The sequence below is a fragment of the Rhodotorula paludigena genome, assembly GCF_050403205.1.
Source record: "Rhodotorula paludigena JCM10292 DNA, Rt_paludigena_JCM10292v1_ctg33, whole genome shotgun sequence".
Taxonomy (NCBI): Eukaryota; Fungi; Basidiomycota; class Microbotryomycetes; order Sporidiobolales; family Sporidiobolaceae; genus Rhodotorula; species Rhodotorula paludigena.
Window position 1 is genome coordinate 41471 of NW_027481425.1, and position 22144 is coordinate 63614.

The following is a 22144-nucleotide window of genomic DNA, read 5'->3' on the forward strand; positions in this document are numbered from 1 at the left end:
CCGACGGGCATCACTCGCTGCTACACCGCGCGAAACTCTCCTGCTCAGCGCGCGTTTCCCGCGACTCAGCGAAACCTCGCCTCGACCATGTCGTCGCGACCCCGCAACGGAGCCCGCGTCGTGCCCGTTCGCGCCGCGCACAGCGAGGCTGCAGCGCTGCACAGGGCGGGAGGCAAGGCTGCGTACCGTGCGTCCCTTCTGTCACCGATCCAGTGCCGCCTTCCCGGCTCACCTTGCCCTTGCGCAGGCACGGTCGGAGCGGAAGCAGAAGCTCGCGGCGTCGGACGGGGCTGGGGCGGAGGGGCCATGCCCGAGGACCACAGGCCTGACGACAAGGATGCGCCTGCAGACGACGGTGTCGCGTACGAGCCGACCAAGACCGTCTTGTCTGCCAGTCGCAAGGCAAAACAGGTCGACCCGGTTCGCGCCTTCTACCAGCAGGCAAGCGAGCACACCCAGCCGGCTCCTGGCGTTGTGCAGGTCAACGGCGGCTCTCGTCCGAGCCCGTCCGCTGTGTCACCGGCGGGAGCGAGCTCCCCATCTTCTTCGCCTCCTCGCGTCAACGGCTTCTCGCCCTCGGCCTCGCCGCCGTCGCCGACCTTTGCAGACAAGCTCAACGCAGACAAGCCGAAGGGCAAAGGCCCCGAGCGGTACACGCCGCCGTCGCCGAGCGCGTCTCCCGCCTCGGCTCGCTCGTCCGCCCATCCGCCTATCGCCACTTCGTCGCGTGTTCTTCACGCCGACCTGAGCAAGGCGACCACGCCGCGCGCGATGCCCAAGCCCAAGGAGCAGGTCGTGAGCCCGTGGTCCGTGTACGAGCCCGACGTACCAGCCGACGTCGTTCGCGTGCGTGACCCTTCCATGCCTCGCCTCGCGCTTGCTGGGACACTCGCTGACACGGCCCTCGCGCGACGTCTCCACAGCCCATCGGCAACTGGGCGCAAGGCCGGTCCGAGTTCTGCGCCGCCCGCAAGTTCGCCGCGCCCGACTACAACCCACAGGGCTACCCCAAGCCCCGCCCCGCTGAGCCGAGCAACCCGCTACCGCCCGCGACGATTGCTCAGCAACCACCGGCGACGGGCAGGGCGGGGACGGGCAGGGCGCAGGTGGCGACGAGCGCGACGCAGAGGGTTGCGCAGCAGGCGGCGAGCGCGGGCGGCGGGGGCACGCAGACGTCCAAATGGGCGAGCGCGCCTCCGGCAGCACCTGCGGCTTCGCATGGGCCATCGGCGGCGGCGACGACGAGCGATGCGCGTGCAGGTCCGCCGCCGACCGCTCCTGCTGTTCCTGCGGCGAGCGGGGCCGCGGCGAGGCCGACGCCGACTGCAGCAGCTGTCCCGTCCGCGTCGAAGTGGTCGGGTCAGTACTTGAGCGCGGCTGCAAATTCGAATGCTGCTACCGCTCGTCCCGCCTCTTCCTCTTCCCAACCTCCCTCAGCGCAGAGCAAGCCCGCTACCAACCCTGCCGTCTCATCCGCCGCTGCACCCGCCGCACCATCAGCACAGCCGCAGCCACGCGCCCCCTCCTCTGCCACTTCCGCACTCGCCGCCGCCTCGACGTCCGCCTCCCCCTCCACTTCGACCTCTCCCACCCCGCGCGCAAACAGCGCGCACTCGCCTGCGCCCGCGCCTGTGCCGAAGGGCACCGACGAAGGACCGAGGAACGTGCCGAGCTGGGGCGCGAGCGTCATCAGGGAGGACAGGGAGCGGGCCGAGCGGCTGAAGGGGGTTGAGAAGGTCGGTCCGGATGCGGTCTCTCCCAGCTTGCTTGCGCCCACGCTCGTGCCGTGCTGGGTGTCTGCATAGGCAGAGGCGTTGACTGACTGACGCCATGCGTGTTTCGTCCGCAGAACGAGCGCACTGCGGAGGACCAGGAGAAGGACCTCTCGAGCGTCAAGGGCAAGGAGCGGGAGCAGCGCAAGGTGTTCGAGGTGCGTCTTTCGCGCCACGAAGCTGTGGGCTTTCGAGCTTCGATGTGCTCCGCGCGGCGTATTCTGTGCCAGTCGGGGGGCGTGACTGACGGCGGTCTCCTGTGTGTACTTTTCCACCGACGGTCCTCCTTCATCCGACTACCACATCGACAGACACGCTTCCCTCGCACGCCAGGGAGGCGCGCAAACCTAAACCACGTGCGCCAGACGTACGATGCGGCGAGGCTCGCTTCCGGCGGGGTCCGGCGGGTCAGTCGACGCTCTGCTGTTGCACTGCCGCCTTGCATTGCGCAGACGAATGCAGTGAATCCTCTGAGTGGCGAATCTGACTCGCGATCATACTTGCAGGAGAAGAAGTCGCCCGAGGAGCTCGAGCAGCTCATGGCCGCCATGAAGCTCAAGAACGACCAGATTCGCAGCAAGCTCGCCGTGCGTTTCTTCAATGCTTCTGCGTCATCTGCTCATCTGTGCCCTGGATGCTGATGTCGAAGTGACATCCGCACAGGCGGCAGAGGAGGACCGGACGGCGTACGAGGCCAAGCGGTCGGACGAGCTGCGGCGCCTCGTCGAGGAGGAGCGTGAGCGGGTCAAGGCCGAGGACGAGAGCAAGAGGCTCGAGCGCGAGAAGAAGGAGAGGACTGCAGAGGTGCGTGGGTGATCCATGCTGCCTTTCCCCGTGGCGCAGCCTCTCGCCGCAATCCGACTGTGCAGCGCCTTCGCAGGTTCGCATGCTCACCTCCTCTCCATGCAGCTCCAGCGCCTCATCGACGAGGAGCGCGCCCGATCCGCCGCGCTCAAGCTCTCGCGCGCGTCCGGCCGCGCCTGGGACGCCGACAAGTCGTCCTCAGGCGGCCCTCCCGCGCCGTCCTCGCCCGCGCAGTACCCCTCGGTGCAGGCTGCGCAGCGCGCCGCCGAGCGCGAGCGGGCCGAGCGGGCGCGCGAGCCCGAGCGGATGCTGAGCGCCGAGGAGGAGGCGAGGATCCGCGCGAGGGACAGCGTGCGCGCGAGCGAGGGCGTATGGGAGACGGTCGTGCACCAGGAGGAGAAGGGGCGGGCGACGCTCGCCACGCTGTGAGAAGTGTGCGCGCACATGGTGCAGACGCATGCTTGAGGGTCGACCGAGGACGCGGTCGACGGAGCCGCTTGACTTCACCTCTTGCCCTTCCGTTCCTTCGCCTTTCGCTGTCACGTAGTCTTACGCATACTCTTTCATCGGTGCCGGGACCCTGAATGGCCTCGTTGTTGTCGAAAATTGTCGCATTCCATGTCTGACCTTCTCGAGTGACCGCGTTTCGGGGATGACGGGAGCGTCGCGCCGCTTTTGCATGCGCGCTCGTCCGCGTTAGTTCCAGTTGACGCTGTACCGTGCCCTGGCGCGCAGAAAAGGTGCATCTGCCGCGGTGGCCGAGAGTCGCGTCCGCGTCGCGTGCAGGCGCAGGTTCTCGCCGGGCGCGGCGCAGCCTCTCTCTCGCCGCCGTCATCGCGTCTCGGCTCTGCTCCGGGCTGAGCGCGGGCTGGACTGGACTGTACCGTAGCTGCCACCCTCACCACGCCGACACGCCGACCTGCCCGCCTGTTCCCGCCGTCACCTCTCCCGTCTCCCTTGCCCTCCTCATCTCGCTCGCGCTGCGCTGCATGGCTTCGTCTTCGCCGCCGCCGCCGCCAGATCCCAACCGCTCCAATCCCTTCGCATCAGGCTGCGCCGGCTCGCCCGCCTCGTCGCCCAGCAAGGCGCGCCCGTCCCTCCGCCGCTCAAAGACACTCGCCAACCCAGAGTCGCCCACCCGCTGGCGCCGCGAGCCTCTCCTCGACGTGACCAACGCCGTGCTCGGCGCGCAGTACCTCGGCAGGCTGCAGGTGCGCCCGTCCCCCATCCTTCCAAGCCGGGTCGCCGAGTCGGGAAGGCGCGACGGGACGCGCGCGAGAGACATCGCGATCGCGCACCGCGAATTGCTGTCCGGCGACGGCTTGGAGGGGCAAACCCGATGTGTCAGCGAGGCAGACTCGACGCTGTGCACCGTTCAGGACGCGTGCTGCACGCGCCGGGATGCCCGAGGACCGGGAAGACAGCCCTCTCCTGCGCGCTCACATGGCGACCTGACGAGCCGCCTCTTCGACGTGAACGCGCTCGTATGGGACCCGCACGCCCGCTAGCGTCCATTTTCGACGTTGTGCGACCGTAGAGCACCTCTTCGCGCGCGCCTAGAATCGGAATGTGCTGACCCCGCGCCCGCCTCCTCTCCTCCACAGCGGGTTCCCGTACTTGACGACCTCCTTCCCTCGTTCACGCCTGGCGCGTCGACCTCGACCGCGGAGAACACGCCGTCGTCGCCCACACCATCCCGCATCCTCCGTCGCAGCACGTCTCTCCGCCGCACGCGCTCGGCCGCACCCAACTTTGCTGGCGGGTCATCCTCCTCACCGTCCAACTCGCTCGATCTCGTCGGCCCTCTTCCTTCCGCCGGGCTTGCTTCACCTTCTCCTGGACCGGCGCGCGAGCTGCGCCCGCGATCCCGCCCCGCACCTGTGGTCGAGGGCGCACCGAACGCTCGTCGTGCGAGCAGGACGAGCAGCATGGGCGGCGGAGCTGGCGGCGGAGCGCCCGTCGTGCCGCTCGCGCGCCGACGCACGCTGGGCGGGGCGACGCTGCCGGCCGTCATCGAGGACGAGCCCGTCGGTGGGGCCGTCACGCCGACTACTCGCGCCCGCAGCGAAGCGGACGATGCGAGCTCCCCCGCGTCCGAGCGCCGCTTGCGCCGCCGCCGCACGGTTGGAGGCGAGCTCGGTGACATGCTCGACCGTGCGGGACCTTCATCCTCGCCGCCATCCAGCTCGTCATCGCGCCGCGGGCTGAGGTGACCACGCGCACGCTCTCCGCCTATCTATACCCTCTGTCTGTGATTGCGTCCCGCTCGATACTCGTTGTTGTCATCCCCCCTTTCCACCGCATCGCAACCCTCGTTACTCGCCACATTAGCTGCTGTGTGCCCCTGATACCTCCTCAGTACGTCGTCTCGAGTCGGTCCCTGCCCGTCCGGGAAACACGCTGATATCGCACTTCCGCAGACTCTGCTACGCTACACCTTCGTGTCTGTCGACAGTAACTCAGACTACCCGCCCTGCGCCTCGCCATACCCGCCTTTGGTCGCCCAGCAGGACCGGCACTTGATCCGCCCCGTTTCCCCATACTTGCCCGGTCCTAGTCCTCCTACAGAATTCGCTGCAAGAAGGCGTTCAGCTCGGGATCCGGTATCGGCGCGTTCTCGAGGCATGCGGGAGAAGCCGTCGCGTTCAACGAGAGGCTGCGCTTCGGGTCCCTTGCTGCTCAATCGCTCACCATGCTGGCTTGCGCCCCGATGCATGCGGATCGTCGAATCTGCGCACATTCGGGGCGGTGCATGTCGTGGCGATGCGGGCTCTCCTCGTGCGGGTCGAGGCAGGAGCAGCGGACCCGCCGCGGAAGGTCCGACTGTGGCGGTTCCTCACAGGGCTTGCCTGGCTCGGCTTCGCTTCTCTCGTCTCTGCGCTGTTCAGATCTTGCGGGCGGCATGTCGCGGCCGCCTGCTCGCGGGAATGAGGTGCGTTCAAGCTAATTCAACTTCCAAGCGGGACTAGCCTGGCTGATACCCTTGCTTCCTGCAGCCAGAAGAGCCAAAGTCGGTCTTCGAGCAGTCATCGGACGACGAGGATGAGGCGGAACAGCCGCAGCGATCTTCGCCGACGAGCTTCCGGGACAAAATGAGGCGTCGCGCAGGGGGGGGGCCGAAGACGAGCCCTCTTCCTCCGGGACGAGCAGCCCCGAAAGCACGCGCAGCCATTCCAGCGCTCGGCAGCGTGCCCATAGCGCAGCCGCCGCCGCACGAGACGCCGCACGTGCGTCTCCTTTCCCGGTGAGCCACTTTGACGATTCAAACTGATCGCCCTTCTACCGCTGAAGTCGCTGCAGCCCGGAACTTCGTCAAGCGTAGCGAGTCACCTCCGCCCCTTCCAATGAGCTATGCGGCCGAGCAACGCCACGACCCTTACAAACCCTTGAACCGCAACCTGCCGCCGACCAGTTCAGGTGGTACGCGCTCGCCCGAAGAGCCGAGTTGGGACTCGTGGGAGGTGAGCCCTGGTCACGCCAGGAGAGCAAGGGAGATCGGCCGGGATCTTGAGGCCATGGGGCTTTACGACAAACCCCGCCATCACCGCGAGGTGTCCGAGGACAAGCAAGACGATACGCACCCAATGGACCGCCTCCTTCCCCCGCGCGTCACTCCGTCGGAGCCGCCACACAGACACACTGGCCGTGCTGGACGTGGCGGGCGGAGCGGGCCGCAGCAATGAGTGTTGTGTGCTGGAGGTCGGAGTTTCCCTTGTATGTTCACCTTTGCCACTTGCTCGTCCACTGCTACTTGCGTAACGCTGGGCGCTGCTGGAAGGAAGGTTCTGCATTGCTGCGAGGCGTGCGCCTGTGCGAGTGGGAGGTTGCTTGACCTTCGCAAGTTGGCTTCAGTGGTGTCAGGGCCGCTGGTGGCAACCTCCAGCCCCAGCGGAGTGTCTAGGCCTCAAGCAATCGATTAGAAAGCCGGCGGCTGGTCGCCGAAGCGTCAGGCCGCATAACGCAAGCGAAGCAGCTTCTTCTCCTCGAGCGCCTCTCGCACGCTCTGCTCACAGATCCATCAGTGCATGCTGCGCGAGCCTGAGGCAGAATTTACGCAGACCAGCACTGGGACAAGCTATCCCTGCTGCGCCGTGCTCGGGCTGACCACGGACGTCGCGAAGCCGGATCTTCCGCGAGACCGTCCGTGGCGCCTGCGACTCCGTCTCGAGCGCGAGCAGCTCTTCCCTTCGCCTCCTGCTGTCCAGTCTCGACTTGCTACAAGTGTAGACATGCCTCGGCCGCCTGGATCCCCACAAGACCAGGTGAGGCGTGTTGACCCGGCCGCTGGCGCGCTCGGCCGCGTGCACATTCTTGCGGAGGTCTCGCACATACTGACGTGCAGTGCAGCAGGATCGACCGCCACTCTCGAGCCGAGATGCACCGCGCTCGCCGACAAGCAAGCGCAACCGACTCCTATCAAAGCGTGAGACCCACGAACTTGACCGACTCGCGCCCGCGTCGCTGAGGCTGACACTAGAATCCGATGCCCACAGTTCGACTTGCCCCGCAATCTCGCCGCGTTACACTCTCCAGTGGAGCCACGATCAGTGACCCAGTCAATCGTGACCCCCGTGATCCTACCTTGTACGAAATCACGCCGTCTGCAGCGACTTCTGGGCGACCTACGATCAGCAGCCCAGTCGAGGTTCTCGACCCGCGCAATCCTAGATCATACGGGCTCCCCCAGAATGCGGCCAGCGCCACCCCGCCTTCGCGCGCTCGCCCAGAGTTCGTGCCCCAGGCTCGCAACCTGGTCAACTCGAACGGGCCAGAGTACGCCGATATCACCCTGGCATTCAGGCCCTCCGAGCTACCGGACGCGGCTCGAATGCATCGCAGACGCTCGTCGCAGTCAGCCCATTCGTCGCACACCGTATTCGAGGATGAGGATGTCGACCCGGTAACGGAACGCGAACACGGCCACACTCCGCCGCTCCCCCCGATGCCGGCGTATCCCCCTCGCACGCCGCCTGATCGCCGCGGCGGCGACTCCTACGAGACGAGCGTCGTACCCGAGTCGTCCTCCCCGCGCATGCATCGCCGGAACCGTCACAAGCCGCACGGTGGAAGCTGAGTGGTCCAGGAGCAAGCGCTGGCTCCAGAGCAATGTCCATGTACCTGTACACTGTGCAACCTTCCGTTCTGCCCTCTGTAAAAAGCAAGCGAAGAGGCACCGAGCAGCAGCTAGCCGTGCAAGCGCGAGTTCGGAGACTGAGCATCATAACGGAAAGCGAGGCGGTGGTCCAGCAACAGCGCAAGTGCCAGCCTTGAAATGCATGCTGAGACGGCCAGGCTTGTCTACTTACCACCGCGCTGCTGCGCCATCGCGCTCACAATGGCCTTGCCCTCTTCCTGGTCGTCAAGGTCGTACGGCTTGAGGCCGTACGACAGGAGAAAGTCGTCCCAGGTGCCCCAGCCCGATTTGACGATTTCGCGCTCGGCGGGAGTGAGAGGGGGTTCTGCGGAGCGAGGGAGGGGAGGGGAGTGAGGAGGCGGGACGGTCACATGGAGACGGGCGAGGGGGAGAGATGGGACGCACGGAGGCCGGCAGTGCAGGCGTAGCGCTTCGAGGGGATACAAGCGAGAATTGAGCTGGCTGGAAGCAAGAAAGAAGCTGCGAGGCGAGCCGGAGCACGAAAGAGCGATGAGAAGGTGGACGAAGGGAGCAAGGCGAAGCGGGCAGGGCAAGAAAGCGTCGGCGGCCTGTACGGGTCTGAGAACCGTGAGAATAAGCCTACCCGGCTAGCAAGAGCGGACAAGTGTGTGGGGAGGGTAGAAGAGCGATGCGAGGCAGCTCGCGGATTTCGCCCGACGTCCACGCTGTTCTGCAGCGCCGCAGCGCCAGCTGGTGACGAGAGGCGCTCTCGCAGGGCTGGATCGCAGCTCACCAGGAGAATCGGAGCTTTCTCGCACTCGAGAGACAGACGAGAGCCCTTTCGTGACGGCCAGGCGCATGAGCCAAAGCGCGAGCATCAGCGGGAGATTGTGTACATCGTTGGCACAGCTCATTGAATCGACGAGAAGGAAGGAAGAGAGAGAGAGCGAGGGAGGAGAGTGGGACGAAAACAGGACGGCATCGAAAGAGGGGTCGTGTAGCGGGAGGGACCCAAGTGCAGTCGTGGGACACGAATAGAGGGCATGAGAAAGGCAGGGGTTTGGTATGCGAAGTGCGAGGAGCGGAGGAGGTATGAGAGATGGAGGTACGAGGGAGGAGAGTGCCCAAAAGGCGGAGGCGAAGGGGGCGTCTAGCCAATCACAGGAAGTACTGCATGAACGAACAGGCGTCAGGACAGCCAGAAGAGGTAGCGAGGAGAAAGGCACGCACGTCCGGCACCCTCCGCGAGACGAGCGGCTCTCCTGCCCGCGGCGCCGGGTCGAACTGCAGGCTGTTAACAGTCCAAACCAAGTCAGCGGACGCGCAATGACAGGAAGTGGAAGACTCAACGCACAAGGTGTACTTCATGTTTTCGTCGATCTCCATGATGGCGGCCTGGTTGCCGCAGCGGTAGCAGTAGTTGGGTGCCGAGAAGATGGTGACGACGTTGCGGTCGTGCGACCAGTTGCTGCGAAGCCCCGAGACACGAACGTCAGTATGCACGGTTCTTGTGCGACGGGGACGAGGAGAGCGGAGTGACGCACAAGCCCTCCATGACGAGCTGATGCGCGCGCGCGACGAGCGTCAACCCGTTGTTGTGGTTGAACGCCTCGGAGATGTCCTGCCCGAACGTGTAGCCCGCGCCTCGAGGCGAAATTCCCCACCCGCAGCGGTCGTCCGGGTCGGACCAGAGGAGGTCGCACATCGGGCCCTCGTGCGGCACTTCCTGGATGCGGTCGATCGAGCGGATGTGGTCGAGCGTGTCGATGGAGGGGGAGAGACCGCCGTGCAGGCAGAAGATCTGTGTAGGACACGGATCAGCACGAAGGGAGCGAGGGAGCACAGGAGCAGGAGGACGCACTTGGTCGTCGATGAGGGCGGTGAGCGGGAGGTAGTCGAAGAGGTCGGTGAAGTACTTCCACACGTTGGCATTGCCGTACTTGCGCAAGCACTCGTCGTAGAAGCCGTAGACCTGGGTGATCTGCCGCGACTCGTGGTTGCCGCGCAGGATCGTGACCCGGTCGCGGTACCGCACCTTGAGCGCGACGAGGAGCGTGACCGTCTCGACCGAGTAGTAGCCTCGGTCGACGTAGTCGCCCATGAAGAGGTAGTTGGTGTCGGGCGAGTTGCCGCCAATGCGGAACAGCTCGGACAGGTCGTGCTGCACGGGGGCTCGAGGTCAGCTTCGAGGTGCTCGCCGGTGAGGACGAGCAGGACGCGAGAGGCGACGCACGAACTGGCCGTGGATGTCACCGCAGACGGTCACCGGGCAGCGAACCGGCTGGACGTTCGACTCCTCCATGAGAACTTCCCGTGCCTGCGGAGCGCACGACGAGCCCGGGTCAGCAAGGGTGAGCCGGAACGGCGATTACACGGGGATCGCAGGCGGACCTTGTCGCATAGCCGCTTGACGTCCATCTCTGTGAGCTGCTTGCAGTCGGACAAGTGGTTGATCCCTGCGAGTGGTTGCGGAAGTGGGGGGAGCGAGGACGCCAGGGTCAGCACCGGATTCTGCAGCAACGGCGGACTCTGTGCAAGCGAGCTGCCTTGACAGCCTCGCCATGCCCCCGATCTGCCCATGCACCGCCCGCCCAACGCTGCATGCGCCGCGACGAGCGAGATGACGCTGCGAGTCGTTCGGGCGAGTGCAAACAGGTGGCGAGCACCGCACTCTGCGCGGCCTGCTCGCCTCGAGCAGGCCCGCTGAGCAGCCTGTGCAGCTCAAGCAGGTCTCTGTGAGCTAGTCGAGTGCTCGCCAGCCTTCCCGAGCGCGGTCGCGAGGAAGCGGCCGTCATGTCGTGCGGTCCCCCCTCGTTTGCCGACGGCGCAGCACGCGGCCACGGTGGGGGACAGCGGGTCGTCGAGAGCAGCCAGAGTCCCAGTGTACGTACACTGGTCGGTCTCTGCGGTGTCGGCCATGCTGGGCGGGCGACGGCGGGGCGAGGTGACGGCGGCGAGGTGTGGGAGCGCGAGGGCGAGGCGACGACCGGGCAAGGCGAGGCGGGGCGGGCAGGGGCTGGTGCGGGTGCGAGTGTGCTGGCTGCTCGAGCTTGTCTCTGCTCGCACTGGGCTCAACGCGGCGCAGGCTTGGGGCCAGAGCCGCGCCTTCGCCGCCCGTCGCGCTCGTTTCCTCCTCGACCAACTTCGGGCGCACTCGACCCTCCTCGTGTGCAACGAGCGCCGGCTGAGGCGACATTCCGGCTCACTAGAACTACGCTATCCTGCTCTGCGCTCCTACGCCGCACGGCCTGCGCCTCGGATCTCCTCTTAGCCCGGCTGCTTTCCGGCTCTGTTTGCGCTCTCCTGTCTTCGGGCTGCCCGGACAGCTCCCGCAATGGACCATCCGCGGAGCACGGGCTCCGCTTGCTACTCCTCCGCGAGGTCGCGTGAGTGTCTGCAGACGCTCCACTCTCTTCTGTTTGCTCAGCTCCAGCACGGCGATGCTCGCGCACACCACGCAGAACGGGTACCAGCTGCTCCAGCTCGATCTCGGACAATTTGCGCTCGCCGGCCACGCCTGCAAAGGCTCAAAACTGCGCACAGCCGTCGATACATTTATCGTCGCCGTCCGCGCTTTCGTCCCGACTGAAAGCGATTTCAACAAGCTCAACACGGTCCAGAACAACTTCCAGCAAGGCTATGGCAACTACGCCCGCGCGGCCGTCGTCGATTTGAACAGACGCCTTACCGCCGGTCAAAGGTTGGAGGCCAAGAATATCGCACGTCTCGTCCGTTACGCATCCGGCAGGAACCCGAGCTGACTGGATCCACGCGCTGCAGGATGAGGAACGCAAGCAGATCGGCTTTGAAATCGTCAGTGTCGACCTGGCTCGAAGAGGCGACGGCTAACGCTGCTCCTGCATCGCAGCGCGAAGGCTATGAAAGGGCCGATGCACACGCACCAGAGATCGTAAGTTTACGCGGTTCTTGAAATGATTGAGTCAAGACAACTGATTATTCGCCGCCTGCAGCTCTCCCACTCGGACTATCACTCCCTGGGCGCCATGCATTCGCACCCTTACTGCAACATGTCGCTTCGGCAAGCAGCCTGCTACCCCCACACCTCAGCAGAAGAGCTCAGGCAGAGGTGGTGGTCGTAGCCAAGTCGTAGCCGGATGCAGGAGGTCCAGCCAAAGGTCAATCTTTTCGCACCTCGCTTTCAGGCGCGCAGAGACTGTGCGAGAACGACGATGAACGATGCAGAGCGGATGCGAGTGAATTTGTTACGACCTCTCCACCCCATCTCCACCCCCTCTCCCTTTCTCCCTCTCGACAAGGAAGCACCCCCTCACGCCCTGTTGCGCGTCTCCTCGAACAGGCCCTTGCGCCTGAGCAAGCAGTACTCGCCCCACGCGTTCCCGTCCGCCCACCCGGGCAGCGGGAGGTTGAGCGCGCGGCTGAGGCGCGGCGAGTTCTGCGCGTCGAGGAAGGGCGCGCAGAAGGCGCGGTCCCACGACGAAGCGTCGGCCGCGTAGCGCGGCTCGAGATCGGAGAAGGACGACGCTGGCCGCGAGGGGTAGTCGAGGTCGACGAGGTAGTCGCACGTCGAGACGTCGACCTGTGGGGTTTGCGCGAATTAGCCGAAAGGATCCCGCGAAAGTGCAGAAGCGTCGAATATGACGCACATAGCGGTCCTTCTCCTCGCGATTGAACATGTTCATCCCCTCCGGCACTGTCGCAGTCGCCCGCCCAAACAGTCCCTTGCCCGGCCCAGGCTCCTCCCACACCTTGGGCAAGATCCCGTCAAACGCGCTGCGGATCCAGCGCGTCTCGACCTCGTCCGGCACGAGCCAGCTGCTCGGGAAGCGGTGCCACTCCTTGCCGACGCACAGGCGCAGGTGGAGCGGGACGAGGTCGTCGAGCGGGAGCGCGCGGTCCTTGTCGAGCGCCTCCTTGAACTCGCCCGCGGGCAGCGCCGGGTCGAGCGCGGGCGCGAGCGCCGGGTTGGCGACGAGCGCGAGGCGGGGCAGCTCGTAGTTCTGGAAGTGGTGGTACACCGACATGGGCGCGTGGTAGTACTTGTAGAGCGCCGTGATGCGCGCGAACGAAAAGAGGAGCGAGACGACGATGACGAAGCGCGTGAAGTGCGAGAAGAGGCCGGTGCGCGTGGCCTGCACAAGCGGTGATCAGCTCGGAATGTTGACGAAGCATCGGGCCAGACCTACGCGGTACGGCGACTGCGTGACCTTGAGGAAGGCAGCCTCCACCCAGCCGCGAACGAGGTAAAGACCGACTGCGGCGTTGAGGATGATGTGCGCGTAGGCGGGGTACAGGAAGCGCTCCTCCTTGTGCTTCTGGAGTATGAGAACGGCAAGGTACAGGTGGAAGGGGATGAGGCGGATGGCGAGACTCGCGGCAGGGTGGGTCTGCCCGGGTGCAATGTCCCGCGCATCGCCAAAACGCTTCTTGTCGACGCGGAGGGTGACAAAGACGAGGAACGGGGCGACGAGGGCGAGCGGGAACAGGATGTTGAAGCTGAGGAGGCCGTTCAGGAGGTAGAAGTACCACGGCTCGGTGCCGTACAGCTCGGGCCCCGCGCCCGGCGCGGGGAAGATGTTGTACTTGATGATATTAAGCGGAACAATCGCGAGCTTCTGGTACGCCGCCGAGTCGACGAGGACGACTGGGACCTGCAGTGGTTCCGAGTCGTCAGCGAGAGTGCGGAAGCCTGGGTCAGCTAGCTACGCACCACCACACTCGCACCAAGCACGAGCGCGATGCCGAAGTTGCGCGCACGCTTGGAGGCCCAGAGTGCCGTCTGGCCGGCTGGGACCTTCTGCTGCGTCCCGCGGACGAAGAGCTGCTCCAGGACGAGCGGGACGCCGAGCACAACCGCAAACGGCCAGCCGACGATCCCGGCGATGGCGAAAGACAGCGTGGCAAAGCTGATGCGCTTCCAGCCGCCCTCGACGGGCGACAGGCTCGCTGCCGCGCCGAGCATGACGAAGTACATGGCGAAGGTCGACGGGAGGAACGACGCCGACGCGGTGTAGAGCGCCGCCGAGGACATCTGGATCCAGAGAACATAGCGCCCGACGTGAGAGCTGAGGTGAACGGCGCAGGCGCGGTAGAAGGTGGCCTCGACGAAGGACGAGAAGGTCGCCAGCAGGATGCGGTTGCCAAAGAAGATGACGCGCTGCAGTGACGGGCGAGGTCAGGGTGCTGCGACGAGGCGTAGAGTATATCACGGGAAAGCACCTTGTCGGGGAAGCCGACTGCGCGGAGTAAGGCAGCGGGACCGGAATGGACGAGGAGGTAGAAGTAGGACCGAATTGCGTAAAGCGGCGAGTACTCCCACGTCTGGAAGCCCTTGCCCGTCACGAGATAGTGCAGGGGCTCCCAGTAGTTGAAGACTGCGATGGATCAAGAGGATCAGCTTGTGCGCCTAGTCGTCCGAAGTCAGAGCAGGTCGGCCTGCACCGCCCAAAGACGCCGAGAAGGACCTCCGCCGAGCAGTCTAGCTGACGCACCTTCGTCACAGTCGGAGATGCCCGTGTACATCGCCGAGCAGAAGCTGCAGGGAATCGCATGCCGAGGTTAGCGACAAGTCTTCACCTCAGACCGCTCGCACCTAGACGTACCGAATCAGCAGGAGAAGCCTGAAGGCGACAAGAAGCTTGGGCTGCCACCGCCCAAACGCAAAGCGGAGGTTCGGGTCCTTGAGGAGGCCCGGCTCCGCAGGGCGCAGAGCGCGCGCATTCGGGTTCTGCACGAACTTGGTGCCGGCCTTGGGCGTAGCTTTGCGGAAGCGCAGCTGCTGATCCTGCGGGACCGCGAAGCCCTGGCTCTGCATGGCGAGGACGCGGTGCGGGAGCGAGCGAGAGAAGCGCCGGAGGACAGATGAGCGATGAGGTTCTTCGGCACGGGACAACCAGCACCTGCAGGGCTTTGCGCGCTTGCAATAGACTCGCTGAATGTCACTCTAGCCAGGCCGAGTACTACGAGAGCACCGGCGCGAGACGGCCAATTCCTCTCAATCTCGGAACCAAAGCGAGACATCAAGACACGTTACGGCAAGAAGCAAGCAATACGACAAGAGTGCTTCGTGAAAGTGCTGATAAGGGAGAAGTCGGTATAGAGATCAGACGGCAACGACCGGCGCCGCCAGGGGGCTAGGGACCTGCGATGCAGGCTGCTGCTGCTCGACAATGACGGGCGCCGTCTTCCTCGCCGCCGCAATGCCGCGGAAACGCTCCTTGTCCTCCTGCTCGAAGCGGCTCAGGAGGTCGTCGAGCCCATTGACCGTCGGCGACCGCGTAGCCTTGCCCGGGTGCACGTTCTCCTTCTCGTCGAGCGCCGGCGCGAGGTTCACCACTGGCGACGGCGGGACTGGCGTGGGCGCACTGCCGGCGACAGACGGCACGTGCGTTGTCGCGCTACGCCCACTGGCTGAGCGTGCGTCCCAATGGACTGAATCGTCGCCGGTGGCCGTCCCGAGAGCGAGGGCGTCGCGCGAGCTGATGCCCGCGCGCATGGGCGCCGCCGTCGCCGACGAGAAGAACTGGCCGATCTTCTTGCCGAGCGTGAGCTTGGGCTTGAAGTGCTGTCCCGCAGCGGCGCCGGTCCCGGCACGCTTCGGCGCGGCAGTGTGCGACACGGCGGACGACGAGCCCGCCGAGCGCTGCGACGGCGCGGGAGAGGTCGTGCGGTACAAGTCGGGCGAGAGCGGGGCGCTGATCGAAGACCCGGCTGACGTTTCGCGCGCGCGGGTCGAGCGCGCCGGAGAGGTGAAAAGGGGCGTGAGCGGCGTTGACGGCGTACGTAGGCCCGAAGAAGAGGAAAGCTGGCGCATGCGGCGGTGCAGCTGCACGGGAGGACTCTGTCAGCGCTTGTCGCGTACAGCGAGGATCGCAGAACACGCACCTCATCCTCGTTCTCCGGCTCCTCGCCAATGTCATCCAAGCTTCGCCTCGTCGATGTGACCAATTCCTCCGTGTGCCTCTGGACCGAACCGCCCGACGGTGCGTCCGGGCTGCCCACCTCGACGTGCCTCACGGCGACAGGCGGCTCGGGCACCTCGTGCAGCCTGAGCAGGCCGGCCGAGCGCGGTGGCGAAGACGGGGCGTCGTCATACTGCGACGCCTCGGACACGGCGCTCAGGCGACGAGGGTCGGCGGCCGTGACGCTCTTCGCCGCGGCGACAGCGGCATAGTCGACGGCGATGACCTCGGCATGTGCGTCTGCGTCCTCCTCGGCGTACGCCGGGTGCGCAGCGACATGGTGCGGCACGTCCGGGAACGACGGCAAGCTCGAGAGGTCGCTCCCGGTCGACGAGATGGACGGCGTCAGTCCGTGATCCTGCGACGTCGATGCGGACGTGCTCGCGCGGTCGGGCGACGAGCCGCCGTCCTCGCCGTCGACCTCGCGCTCGCGCGCCGAGCGCGGCGTGATTGTCGGCGTCGCGCTCGTGCGGCGTGCATCCGTCTCGTCCGAAAGGAGCACAGAGCCGAGGCTCTTGCGCACTGTTTCGGCCTCGCGCACGGCGCGGTCGAATGCCATCTCGAGCGGCGAGTGCGGGCCGCTCCCGGCCGTGACGGTGAGCTGCCGAATCAAATCGGCGTGCACGCTGCGACGGCGCTCCTCGCGCTCCTGCTGGCTCAGCTCGTGCTTCGAGAGGCGCTGCTGCGCGCGCATCATCTTGTCGAGCTCGTCGCCCGAGTCTCGCTCCTCCTGCAGCTGCGCCAGCGCTGGCGGAACCTCCCAATGTGCAGACGAGACGCGCCGTCTGCCAGTCGAAGCGCGTACAAAGCCGTCCGAGGACAAGCGCGCGCCGGGAGAGGGAAAGACGGGCTCTGTCGCGGAGATGGCTGGAGCGAAGGGAGGCGAGACAGTCACGCCGTTCCCAGCGGCGGGCTGTGGTGAAGCCGACGAGTGCAACGAGTAACGTCGCGAAGACGAGGGCGGAGGCGGGAACGGCTCAGCGGGATCGGCGATGAACCACGAGTGACTGGCGGGCGAGGGTGAGGAAGGGAGCGACTTGGCGAGCTTGCGCGTGGGGAAAGGCGCAGCGGCATCGACTGGCCGAGCGCGAGTAGGGAACGTTGCACTGGCCGGCGAGGGCGAAGACGCGGCTGACGGGAAAGGCTGCTCGTGGGCGAGATGCAGCGAGGCAGGCGGGCGCTGTCGCTGTCGTGCAGGGAACACGGAAGGCAAGGGGAATGCGTCTGCCGCCTGACTAATCGGTCCAGCCGGCTGTTGTCGCTTTGAAGCAGTCTTGGCCGGAGCAGAAGGGAAGAATAGTGCCGAGACGGGGCGCTGAGGGAACGCATCGGCGGCAGAGGTGGAGGTCCCGGAGGCACGACGCGGGCTGCGCGCCCGCGGCGAAGTCGGCGTCTTGTACGCGACCGGCGAGCCGATCGAGGTTGCAGGACTGGACAAGGTGTGCGAGCGCGGGCTGAAGGCGGCGGACGACGTTTCGGACAGGCGGCGCGAAGCGGTCGATGCCGGGCTGAAGGCGGCAGGGACGGGCGGAACAGGCGGAAGCGCATCGGGGAAGACGATGTGCTCTGGCTGGAGCGCGATGTGGCTTCCGCTGCGCTCACGACCCGGAGGACGATACGGCTGCTCGAAGCGGACCCGCCGCGAAGTGCTGACTGTCGAGTCCGAATCGAGCGCGATGCCGGCATCGCTCGTGACGGCAAAGTCGCGCGCACGCGGGCGTGAAGAGTAGGTGCCGGCATGCGGTGAAGAGGGTACAGAGCGGGAAGAGCCGTACGAGCGGTGCTGCGGACGTCGTGCGGCGTCTACGAGGCGAAAGAGTCAGTTTAACGTAGCTTGGTCGGACGAGGAGGGCAACGCACGCATCGCAGCCGCATAGTCGCTCTGGTCGTACTCGCCGATGCGGAAGCCCAGTCCTTCACGGCCGTCGATCGAGGGCATCTGTCGGTCGCTGCCGAGGCGAGGCGAGAGTGACGGGCGCCTCGTCGACGCACTCTGCTCCGACGCCATCCGTGCCATCTTCGACATCGCAGAGCGACCGTGACTCGCCTCACTCACGTGCGAGAGCGCGCTCGCCCCGACTGGCAGCTTGCCCTTCCTCCGCCCGCCCGCCATCCGCACATGCGCCCCGGCTGCGCGCGCATCGTGCTCGTCATACTCGCCGTCTGCGTCGTCGGTGACCGAGGCAGTCGAGTCGTACATGCTCGGGAGGACTGCCGGGTGCGAGGGGAGCATTGTCCTCTGTGCCGACTGCGCCTCGCTTGCCGAGGACTGCCCCGACGCGGTCGACGCGCTCGATTGCGTGCGCTCGACTGCCTGCGGTCGTACAGGAGGAGGCGGCGGAGCGACGTCCTCCTGCGTCACGGGTGGAGGAGGAAGCGCGACTGGCGCTAGCGCGGGCGACACAGACGGAGCAGGGGACGAGCGAGGGTTGCTCTTGGGGCGCTTATGTGACTTCGGCGGGCGCACAAACGTCGCCGTTGCAGTCGAGCTGGCTGAGCGATCTCCTGGCGAAGACGAGCGCGCGTCGGTCGTCGCGAGTGAGGACGCAGAAGCAGAAGCGACGCCGGCGAGGGCGAGGCCGGCAACTCCGTCATGGGCGCTGCTCGCTGCTTGCACGGGCGGAGCCAGGAGCGCCATGGAGCAGCAGCACCGCTCGCTCGTGCACAGTAAAGATGCAACCCGCGACTGCTCGCTGGCCCGTTCTGGACGCCGGGGACGCGCTTGCGCTCATCGTGCGGGTCTCCAAGAAATGTCTCGTGTCCGAGACACCACTTCGCCCCTGATTTGCCGAGATCGCAGCTTTCTGGCCAGGCTCTCCTGGATCATTGCTGCGCTCTGCTCGGCTCTCGCCGCCCGTGGTCAGACTCACCGCCGCTCCGTTGCTGGTTCGCTGCGACGGCACCCGAGCCACGGTGGCGCAGTCCCGGGCACCGTCTCGCTCGCGCGTGCAAGTACTTTCCGGGCCTCAAAGACGGCCACGGCAAGGGCATCGGGGTCGGTCAGCCTTCTCGCAGGCGCGTCTTGCACCGAGACAGGCTCGAAGGGCCTTTTCCGTCCCGGCCCTCGCCGCTTGCCCGCCGCTTACCGGTCCTTGTTTCCTTGCCTCTGGGCATGCCGCGTTCCCGACGTCGGACTCGCAATGATCGACGTGCTGCAGAGGACGTCCGCGCCGTCGCTGAGCCACCTAGGCGATCATGATCGGTGGCTGTTGCAGTCTTGCACACCTACCGGGCCGTCGAGCGCGATAGGGCTTTGCGGAAGTCAGGAGTGTCTCCAGCGTCGGAGCGGGAGGACGAGTGAGACCGGAAGGTGGCGCCCGAGCATCGCGGTAAGAAGGTCCCTTCGCCGCCTTCTCGCCCGCCCACCGTTGCGTATAGTCGCAGCACACGCCAGTCAAGCGCATTCCATGCCTGTGATGGAGCGAAGCTTGTAGCGAGAGAGATGGAAGTGGGACGCGAGCGCAAGCGAGACTTGAGCAAGCCGGATCTCCGCCCGCGAGCACATGTCTCCGAGCCAGGCCTCACGCATGCACAAATCACTTCGGCACTCGTTGCAAGACCTTCGGAACCCCAGGCAAGGCAGTCACGACGGGGGGCGCAATCACTTCTTCGAGAGCGGCGCAGCGTTGGGCCCGCGCGCGAGGCCGTCCGAGCCGGCGTAGCGGACCTCGCCGCCGGCCTGCTTGATCTCGTCGGCAATGCGGATGAGGCGGTTGTACTGTTCAAGCGGAAGAAGAGGAGTCAGTCCGTCGGTCAGAAGAGGACAAGCGGGGGGAGGCAGGGGGCTGACCTTCGCAACACGCTCCGAACGGCAAGGCGCGCCAGTCTTGATCTGGCCAGTGCCGAGCGCGACAACAAGGTCGGCAATGGTCGTGCTACACAGCAAAAGGGGAGTCAGGAACTGCCGAAGAGGGGAACGAAGTGGGAGAGGACGTACTCCTCCGTCTCGCCCGAACGGTGCGAGACCTATTCGCGACGGGGTATGCAAGGTCAGCATAACATGCAAGCAGCTGGTCAGAAGCTGCAGAACCCACCATCGTGCCCCAGCCGTCCGACGAAGCGAGCTGAGTCCTGCGATGCCGAAGTGGGTTGTCAGCACGAAACGCTGGCGAGCTCCAGATTGCGCCACGCACGCCTTGATCGACTCGGTGATGGTGCCGATCTGGTTGACCTTGAGAAGGAGGCCGTTGCACGACTTCTTCTCGATGGCGGTCTGGATGCGCTTCGGGTTGGTGACGGTGAGGTCTGTTTCGCTCAAACGTCAGTCTGCTGCCACCCCAACCTTGCACGATACAGTACACACCATCGCCGACGATCTGTAGACGCAGAGGAAGTCAGATTGGTCGCTGGAGACCGGAGAAACCCAGAACCGCCTGGATCCGGCTCCAGAGGCTTCCAAGGCGACGCACCTGGATCTTGGTGGCCTGCGTGAGGTGCGACCAAGCGGACCAGTCGTCCTGATCGAACGGATCTTCGATGCTGACGATGTCGTACTTCTCGACGAGCTTGTTGTAGACGTCGGCGAGCTGCTCGCCCGTGAGCCACTTACTCGGGTCGGAGTTCGGGTTCTTGAAGCTGCAAGCATGACGCCGTCGACGTTGTGAGCTAAAGATGCCGAACAGACATAGCTGGAGGACGGAAGGGGACGGGAAAGACGCACTCGAGGTCGTACTTGCCGTCCTTGTAGAATTCGGACGAGGCGACGTCAAGGCCGATCTGGACCTTGCCCGCGTAGCCAGCCTTGGCAATAGCCTCGGTGAGGATCTCGAGCGACTCCTCGGCGCCCTGAACGTTGGGAGCGAAGCCACCCTCGTCGCCGACGTTGGTCGCGTCGATGCCGTACTTCTTCTTGATGACGCTCTTGAGCGTGTGGTACGTCTCGGTGCCCATCTGCATCGCCTCGTCAAAGTCCTTGGCGCCCGTCGGGAGGAGCATGAACTCCTGGAAGGCGAGGGCGTTGCCGGCGTGCGAACCGCCGTTGATGACGTTCATGGCCGGGACGGGGAGAACGTAGGGGGGCTTGACGCCAGCGAGGTCGGCAAAGTGAACGTAGAGAGGGACGCCCTGCATGGAACAAGCGTCAGCGGGAAGCCCACTTGAAGGAAACCATAGAAGAGACGCACCTTCTGCGCGGCGGCGGCCTTGGCAACAGCCATCGAGACACCGAGGATGGCGTTGGCGCCGAGCTTGCCCTTGTTGGGGGTGCCGTCGAGCTCGATGAGGAAGTTGTCAACGGCCTCCTGGTCGACAATGTCGATGCCAGCCGAGATGAGCTTGTGGGCGATGATCTCGTTGACGTTGGCAACGGCCTTGAGGACACCTGCGTAAGGTAGTCGAGTCAGTAAACGTGTACTAGCGCTGGCGAAAAGCAGGAAAGGCGGCGCACCCTTGCCAAGGTACTTGGACTTGTCGCCGTCACGGAGCTCGACAGCCTCGTGGACACCGGTCGAAGCGCCCGAGGGGACGGCAGCCGTGAAGAGACCTGTCGTTCACGCTACATGTCAGCACACGCTACATTCCACCGCTTTCGGTGCTCAGGAAAGCGAAGCGCACCCTTCTCGGTGACAACGTCGACTGCAGGCAAGGTGCGTCAGCAGCGGTTTTCAGCGTGCTAGGCGGCCCGCAACGACGCACCCTCAACAGTCGGGTTGCCGCGCGAGTCCCAGATCTGGCAGGAAGAGCGCGCGGGGCAAGATGAGTATTCCAGACGAAACAGGAGACCAAAAGTGCGGCAGCGCAGGCACGTCGTCTTGACGGCTGTGATCGCGGCTGATCTGATCCACTGCTTACCTGGCGAGCGTGGATCTTCGAGATAGGCATTCTGAGTGAGCGTAGCGGTGGAGCAGAGTGAGTGCGATGACGGGTCGGAAGCAACGGTGGAGACGGATCAAGTAGAGACGGGCGCGGTCAGCGGCAGTGCGGATATGCCAGATCTGCTTGTAAAAGACTCACTTGGATGATTCGCTAGCGGAAGAGTGCGAGGGGGAGGAGGGAGAGAGAGCAGATGGCGCTGTGTCCGGGGTTGAGGGAATCGATGTCGCCTCGCCTGACTCCGCTCCTGAACAGTTTCGAGCGCTGCAAAGCCCTGCTCCTTGCTCTCCTTCTCTTGTGTACTGGCTGACCTCCAAGCAGCCCACTGAGGGCGACAGCGTGCCACTGGCGCCTGCTTCCTCCCTCGGGTCGTCCCGCGACTGCCTGGCCGCGGGTCCTTCCGCTCGGCCTCATTCGCTGGCGCCTGAACGAGTCAAGTGCTTCACTCGCGCTCTGTCTGCATCTTGTGACTTTACGCTAGCGACCAACCGGTCGAGTCTCCACTCCCGCAGGAGCTCGCCTCCTTGCTGGGATTCCTCCTTTTCTGACTCTTTGCCATCCGCGCCTCCCGTGTGCTTTCGGTCTTAGGCTCATTGCTGTACGCTATTATGAACGTTCGATACTGCTTGGACGGGTCGAACATTGATATACGGGCGAGACAGCCGCTCTCGGCACGTGCTTCAAAATTGACTAGACTCTTGATCTTTCCTGTCGGCATGCTC

At 65.3% G+C, this 22144-nt stretch overlaps 7 protein-coding genes across 7 annotated transcripts; 3 read left to right on the forward strand and 4 right to left on the reverse strand.

Moving 5' to 3' along the window:
• Window positions 1–87: 87 nt before the first annotated feature.
• On the forward strand, window positions 88–3005 carry JCM10292_006597 (uncharacterized protein; the record flags this gene model as incomplete). The annotated part of the gene is made up of 9 exons (XM_076650222.1): window positions 88–187; window positions 248–846; window positions 924–1359; window positions 1438–1736; window positions 1850–1930; window positions 2084–2179; window positions 2279–2359; window positions 2436–2576; window positions 2682–3005. 9 exons carry the CDS (start codon window positions 88–90, stop codon window positions 3003–3005), a joined length of 2157 nt encoding a protein of 718 aa, XP_076504182.1.
• Window positions 3006–3565: 560 nt separating this feature from the next.
• On the forward strand, window positions 3566–4789 carry JCM10292_006598 (uncharacterized protein; the record flags this gene model as incomplete). The annotated part of the gene is made up of 2 exons (XM_076650223.1): window positions 3566–3787; window positions 4181–4789. The coding sequence occupies 2 exons, from the start codon at window positions 3566–3568 to the stop codon at window positions 4787–4789; spliced, it is 831 nt and encodes a 276-aa protein (XP_076504183.1).
• A 3085-nt stretch (window positions 4790–7874) lies between these two features.
• On the reverse strand, window positions 7875–10590 carry JCM10292_006599 (serine/threonine-protein phosphatase; the record flags this gene model as incomplete). The annotated part of the gene is made up of 9 exons (XM_076650224.1): window positions 7875–8035; window positions 8116–8140; window positions 8902–8962; window positions 9026–9139; window positions 9216–9472; window positions 9533–9832; window positions 9905–9988; window positions 10063–10127; window positions 10563–10590. The coding sequence occupies 9 exons, from the start codon at window positions 10588–10590 to the stop codon at window positions 7875–7877; spliced, it is 1095 nt and encodes a 364-aa protein (XP_076504184.1).
• Window positions 10591–11111: 521 nt separating this feature from the next.
• Window positions 11112–11520, forward strand: JCM10292_006600 (uncharacterized protein; the record flags this gene model as incomplete). Its single annotated transcript, XM_076650225.1, has 2 exons — window positions 11112–11399; window positions 11452–11520. The coding sequence occupies 2 exons, from the start codon at window positions 11112–11114 to the stop codon at window positions 11518–11520; spliced, it is 357 nt and encodes a 118-aa protein (XP_076504185.1).
• Window positions 11521–11959: 439 nt separating this feature from the next.
• ALG9 (dolichyl-P-Man:Man(6)GlcNAc(2)-PP-dolichol alpha-1,2-mannosyltransferase) lies at window positions 11960–14464 on the reverse strand (the record flags this gene model as incomplete). The annotated part of the gene is made up of 7 exons (XM_076650226.1): window positions 11960–12229; window positions 12297–12782; window positions 12837–13301; window positions 13361–13807; window positions 13870–14024; window positions 14142–14185; window positions 14253–14464. 7 exons carry the CDS (start codon window positions 14462–14464, stop codon window positions 11960–11962), a joined length of 2079 nt encoding a protein of 692 aa, XP_076504186.1.
• Window positions 14465–14752: 288 nt separating this feature from the next.
• JCM10292_006602 (uncharacterized protein) lies at window positions 14753–18249 on the reverse strand (the record flags this gene model as incomplete). Its single annotated transcript, XM_076650227.1, has 3 exons — window positions 14753–15475; window positions 15535–17414; window positions 17472–18249. The coding sequence occupies 3 exons, from the start codon at window positions 18247–18249 to the stop codon at window positions 14753–14755; spliced, it is 3381 nt and encodes a 1126-aa protein (XP_076504187.1).
• Window positions 18250–19212: 963 nt separating this feature from the next.
• JCM10292_006603 (uncharacterized protein) lies at window positions 19213–21431 on the reverse strand (the record flags this gene model as incomplete). Its single annotated transcript, XM_076650228.1, has 13 exons — window positions 19213–19329; window positions 19402–19486; window positions 19549–19577; window positions 19646–19682; window positions 19745–19856; window positions 19915–19927; window positions 20021–20186; window positions 20272–20675; window positions 20735–20931; window positions 20998–21093; window positions 21165–21185; window positions 21246–21279; window positions 21402–21431. 13 exons carry the CDS (start codon window positions 21429–21431, stop codon window positions 19213–19215), a joined length of 1341 nt encoding a protein of 446 aa, XP_076504188.1.
• Window positions 21432–22144: the final 713 nt, after the last annotated feature.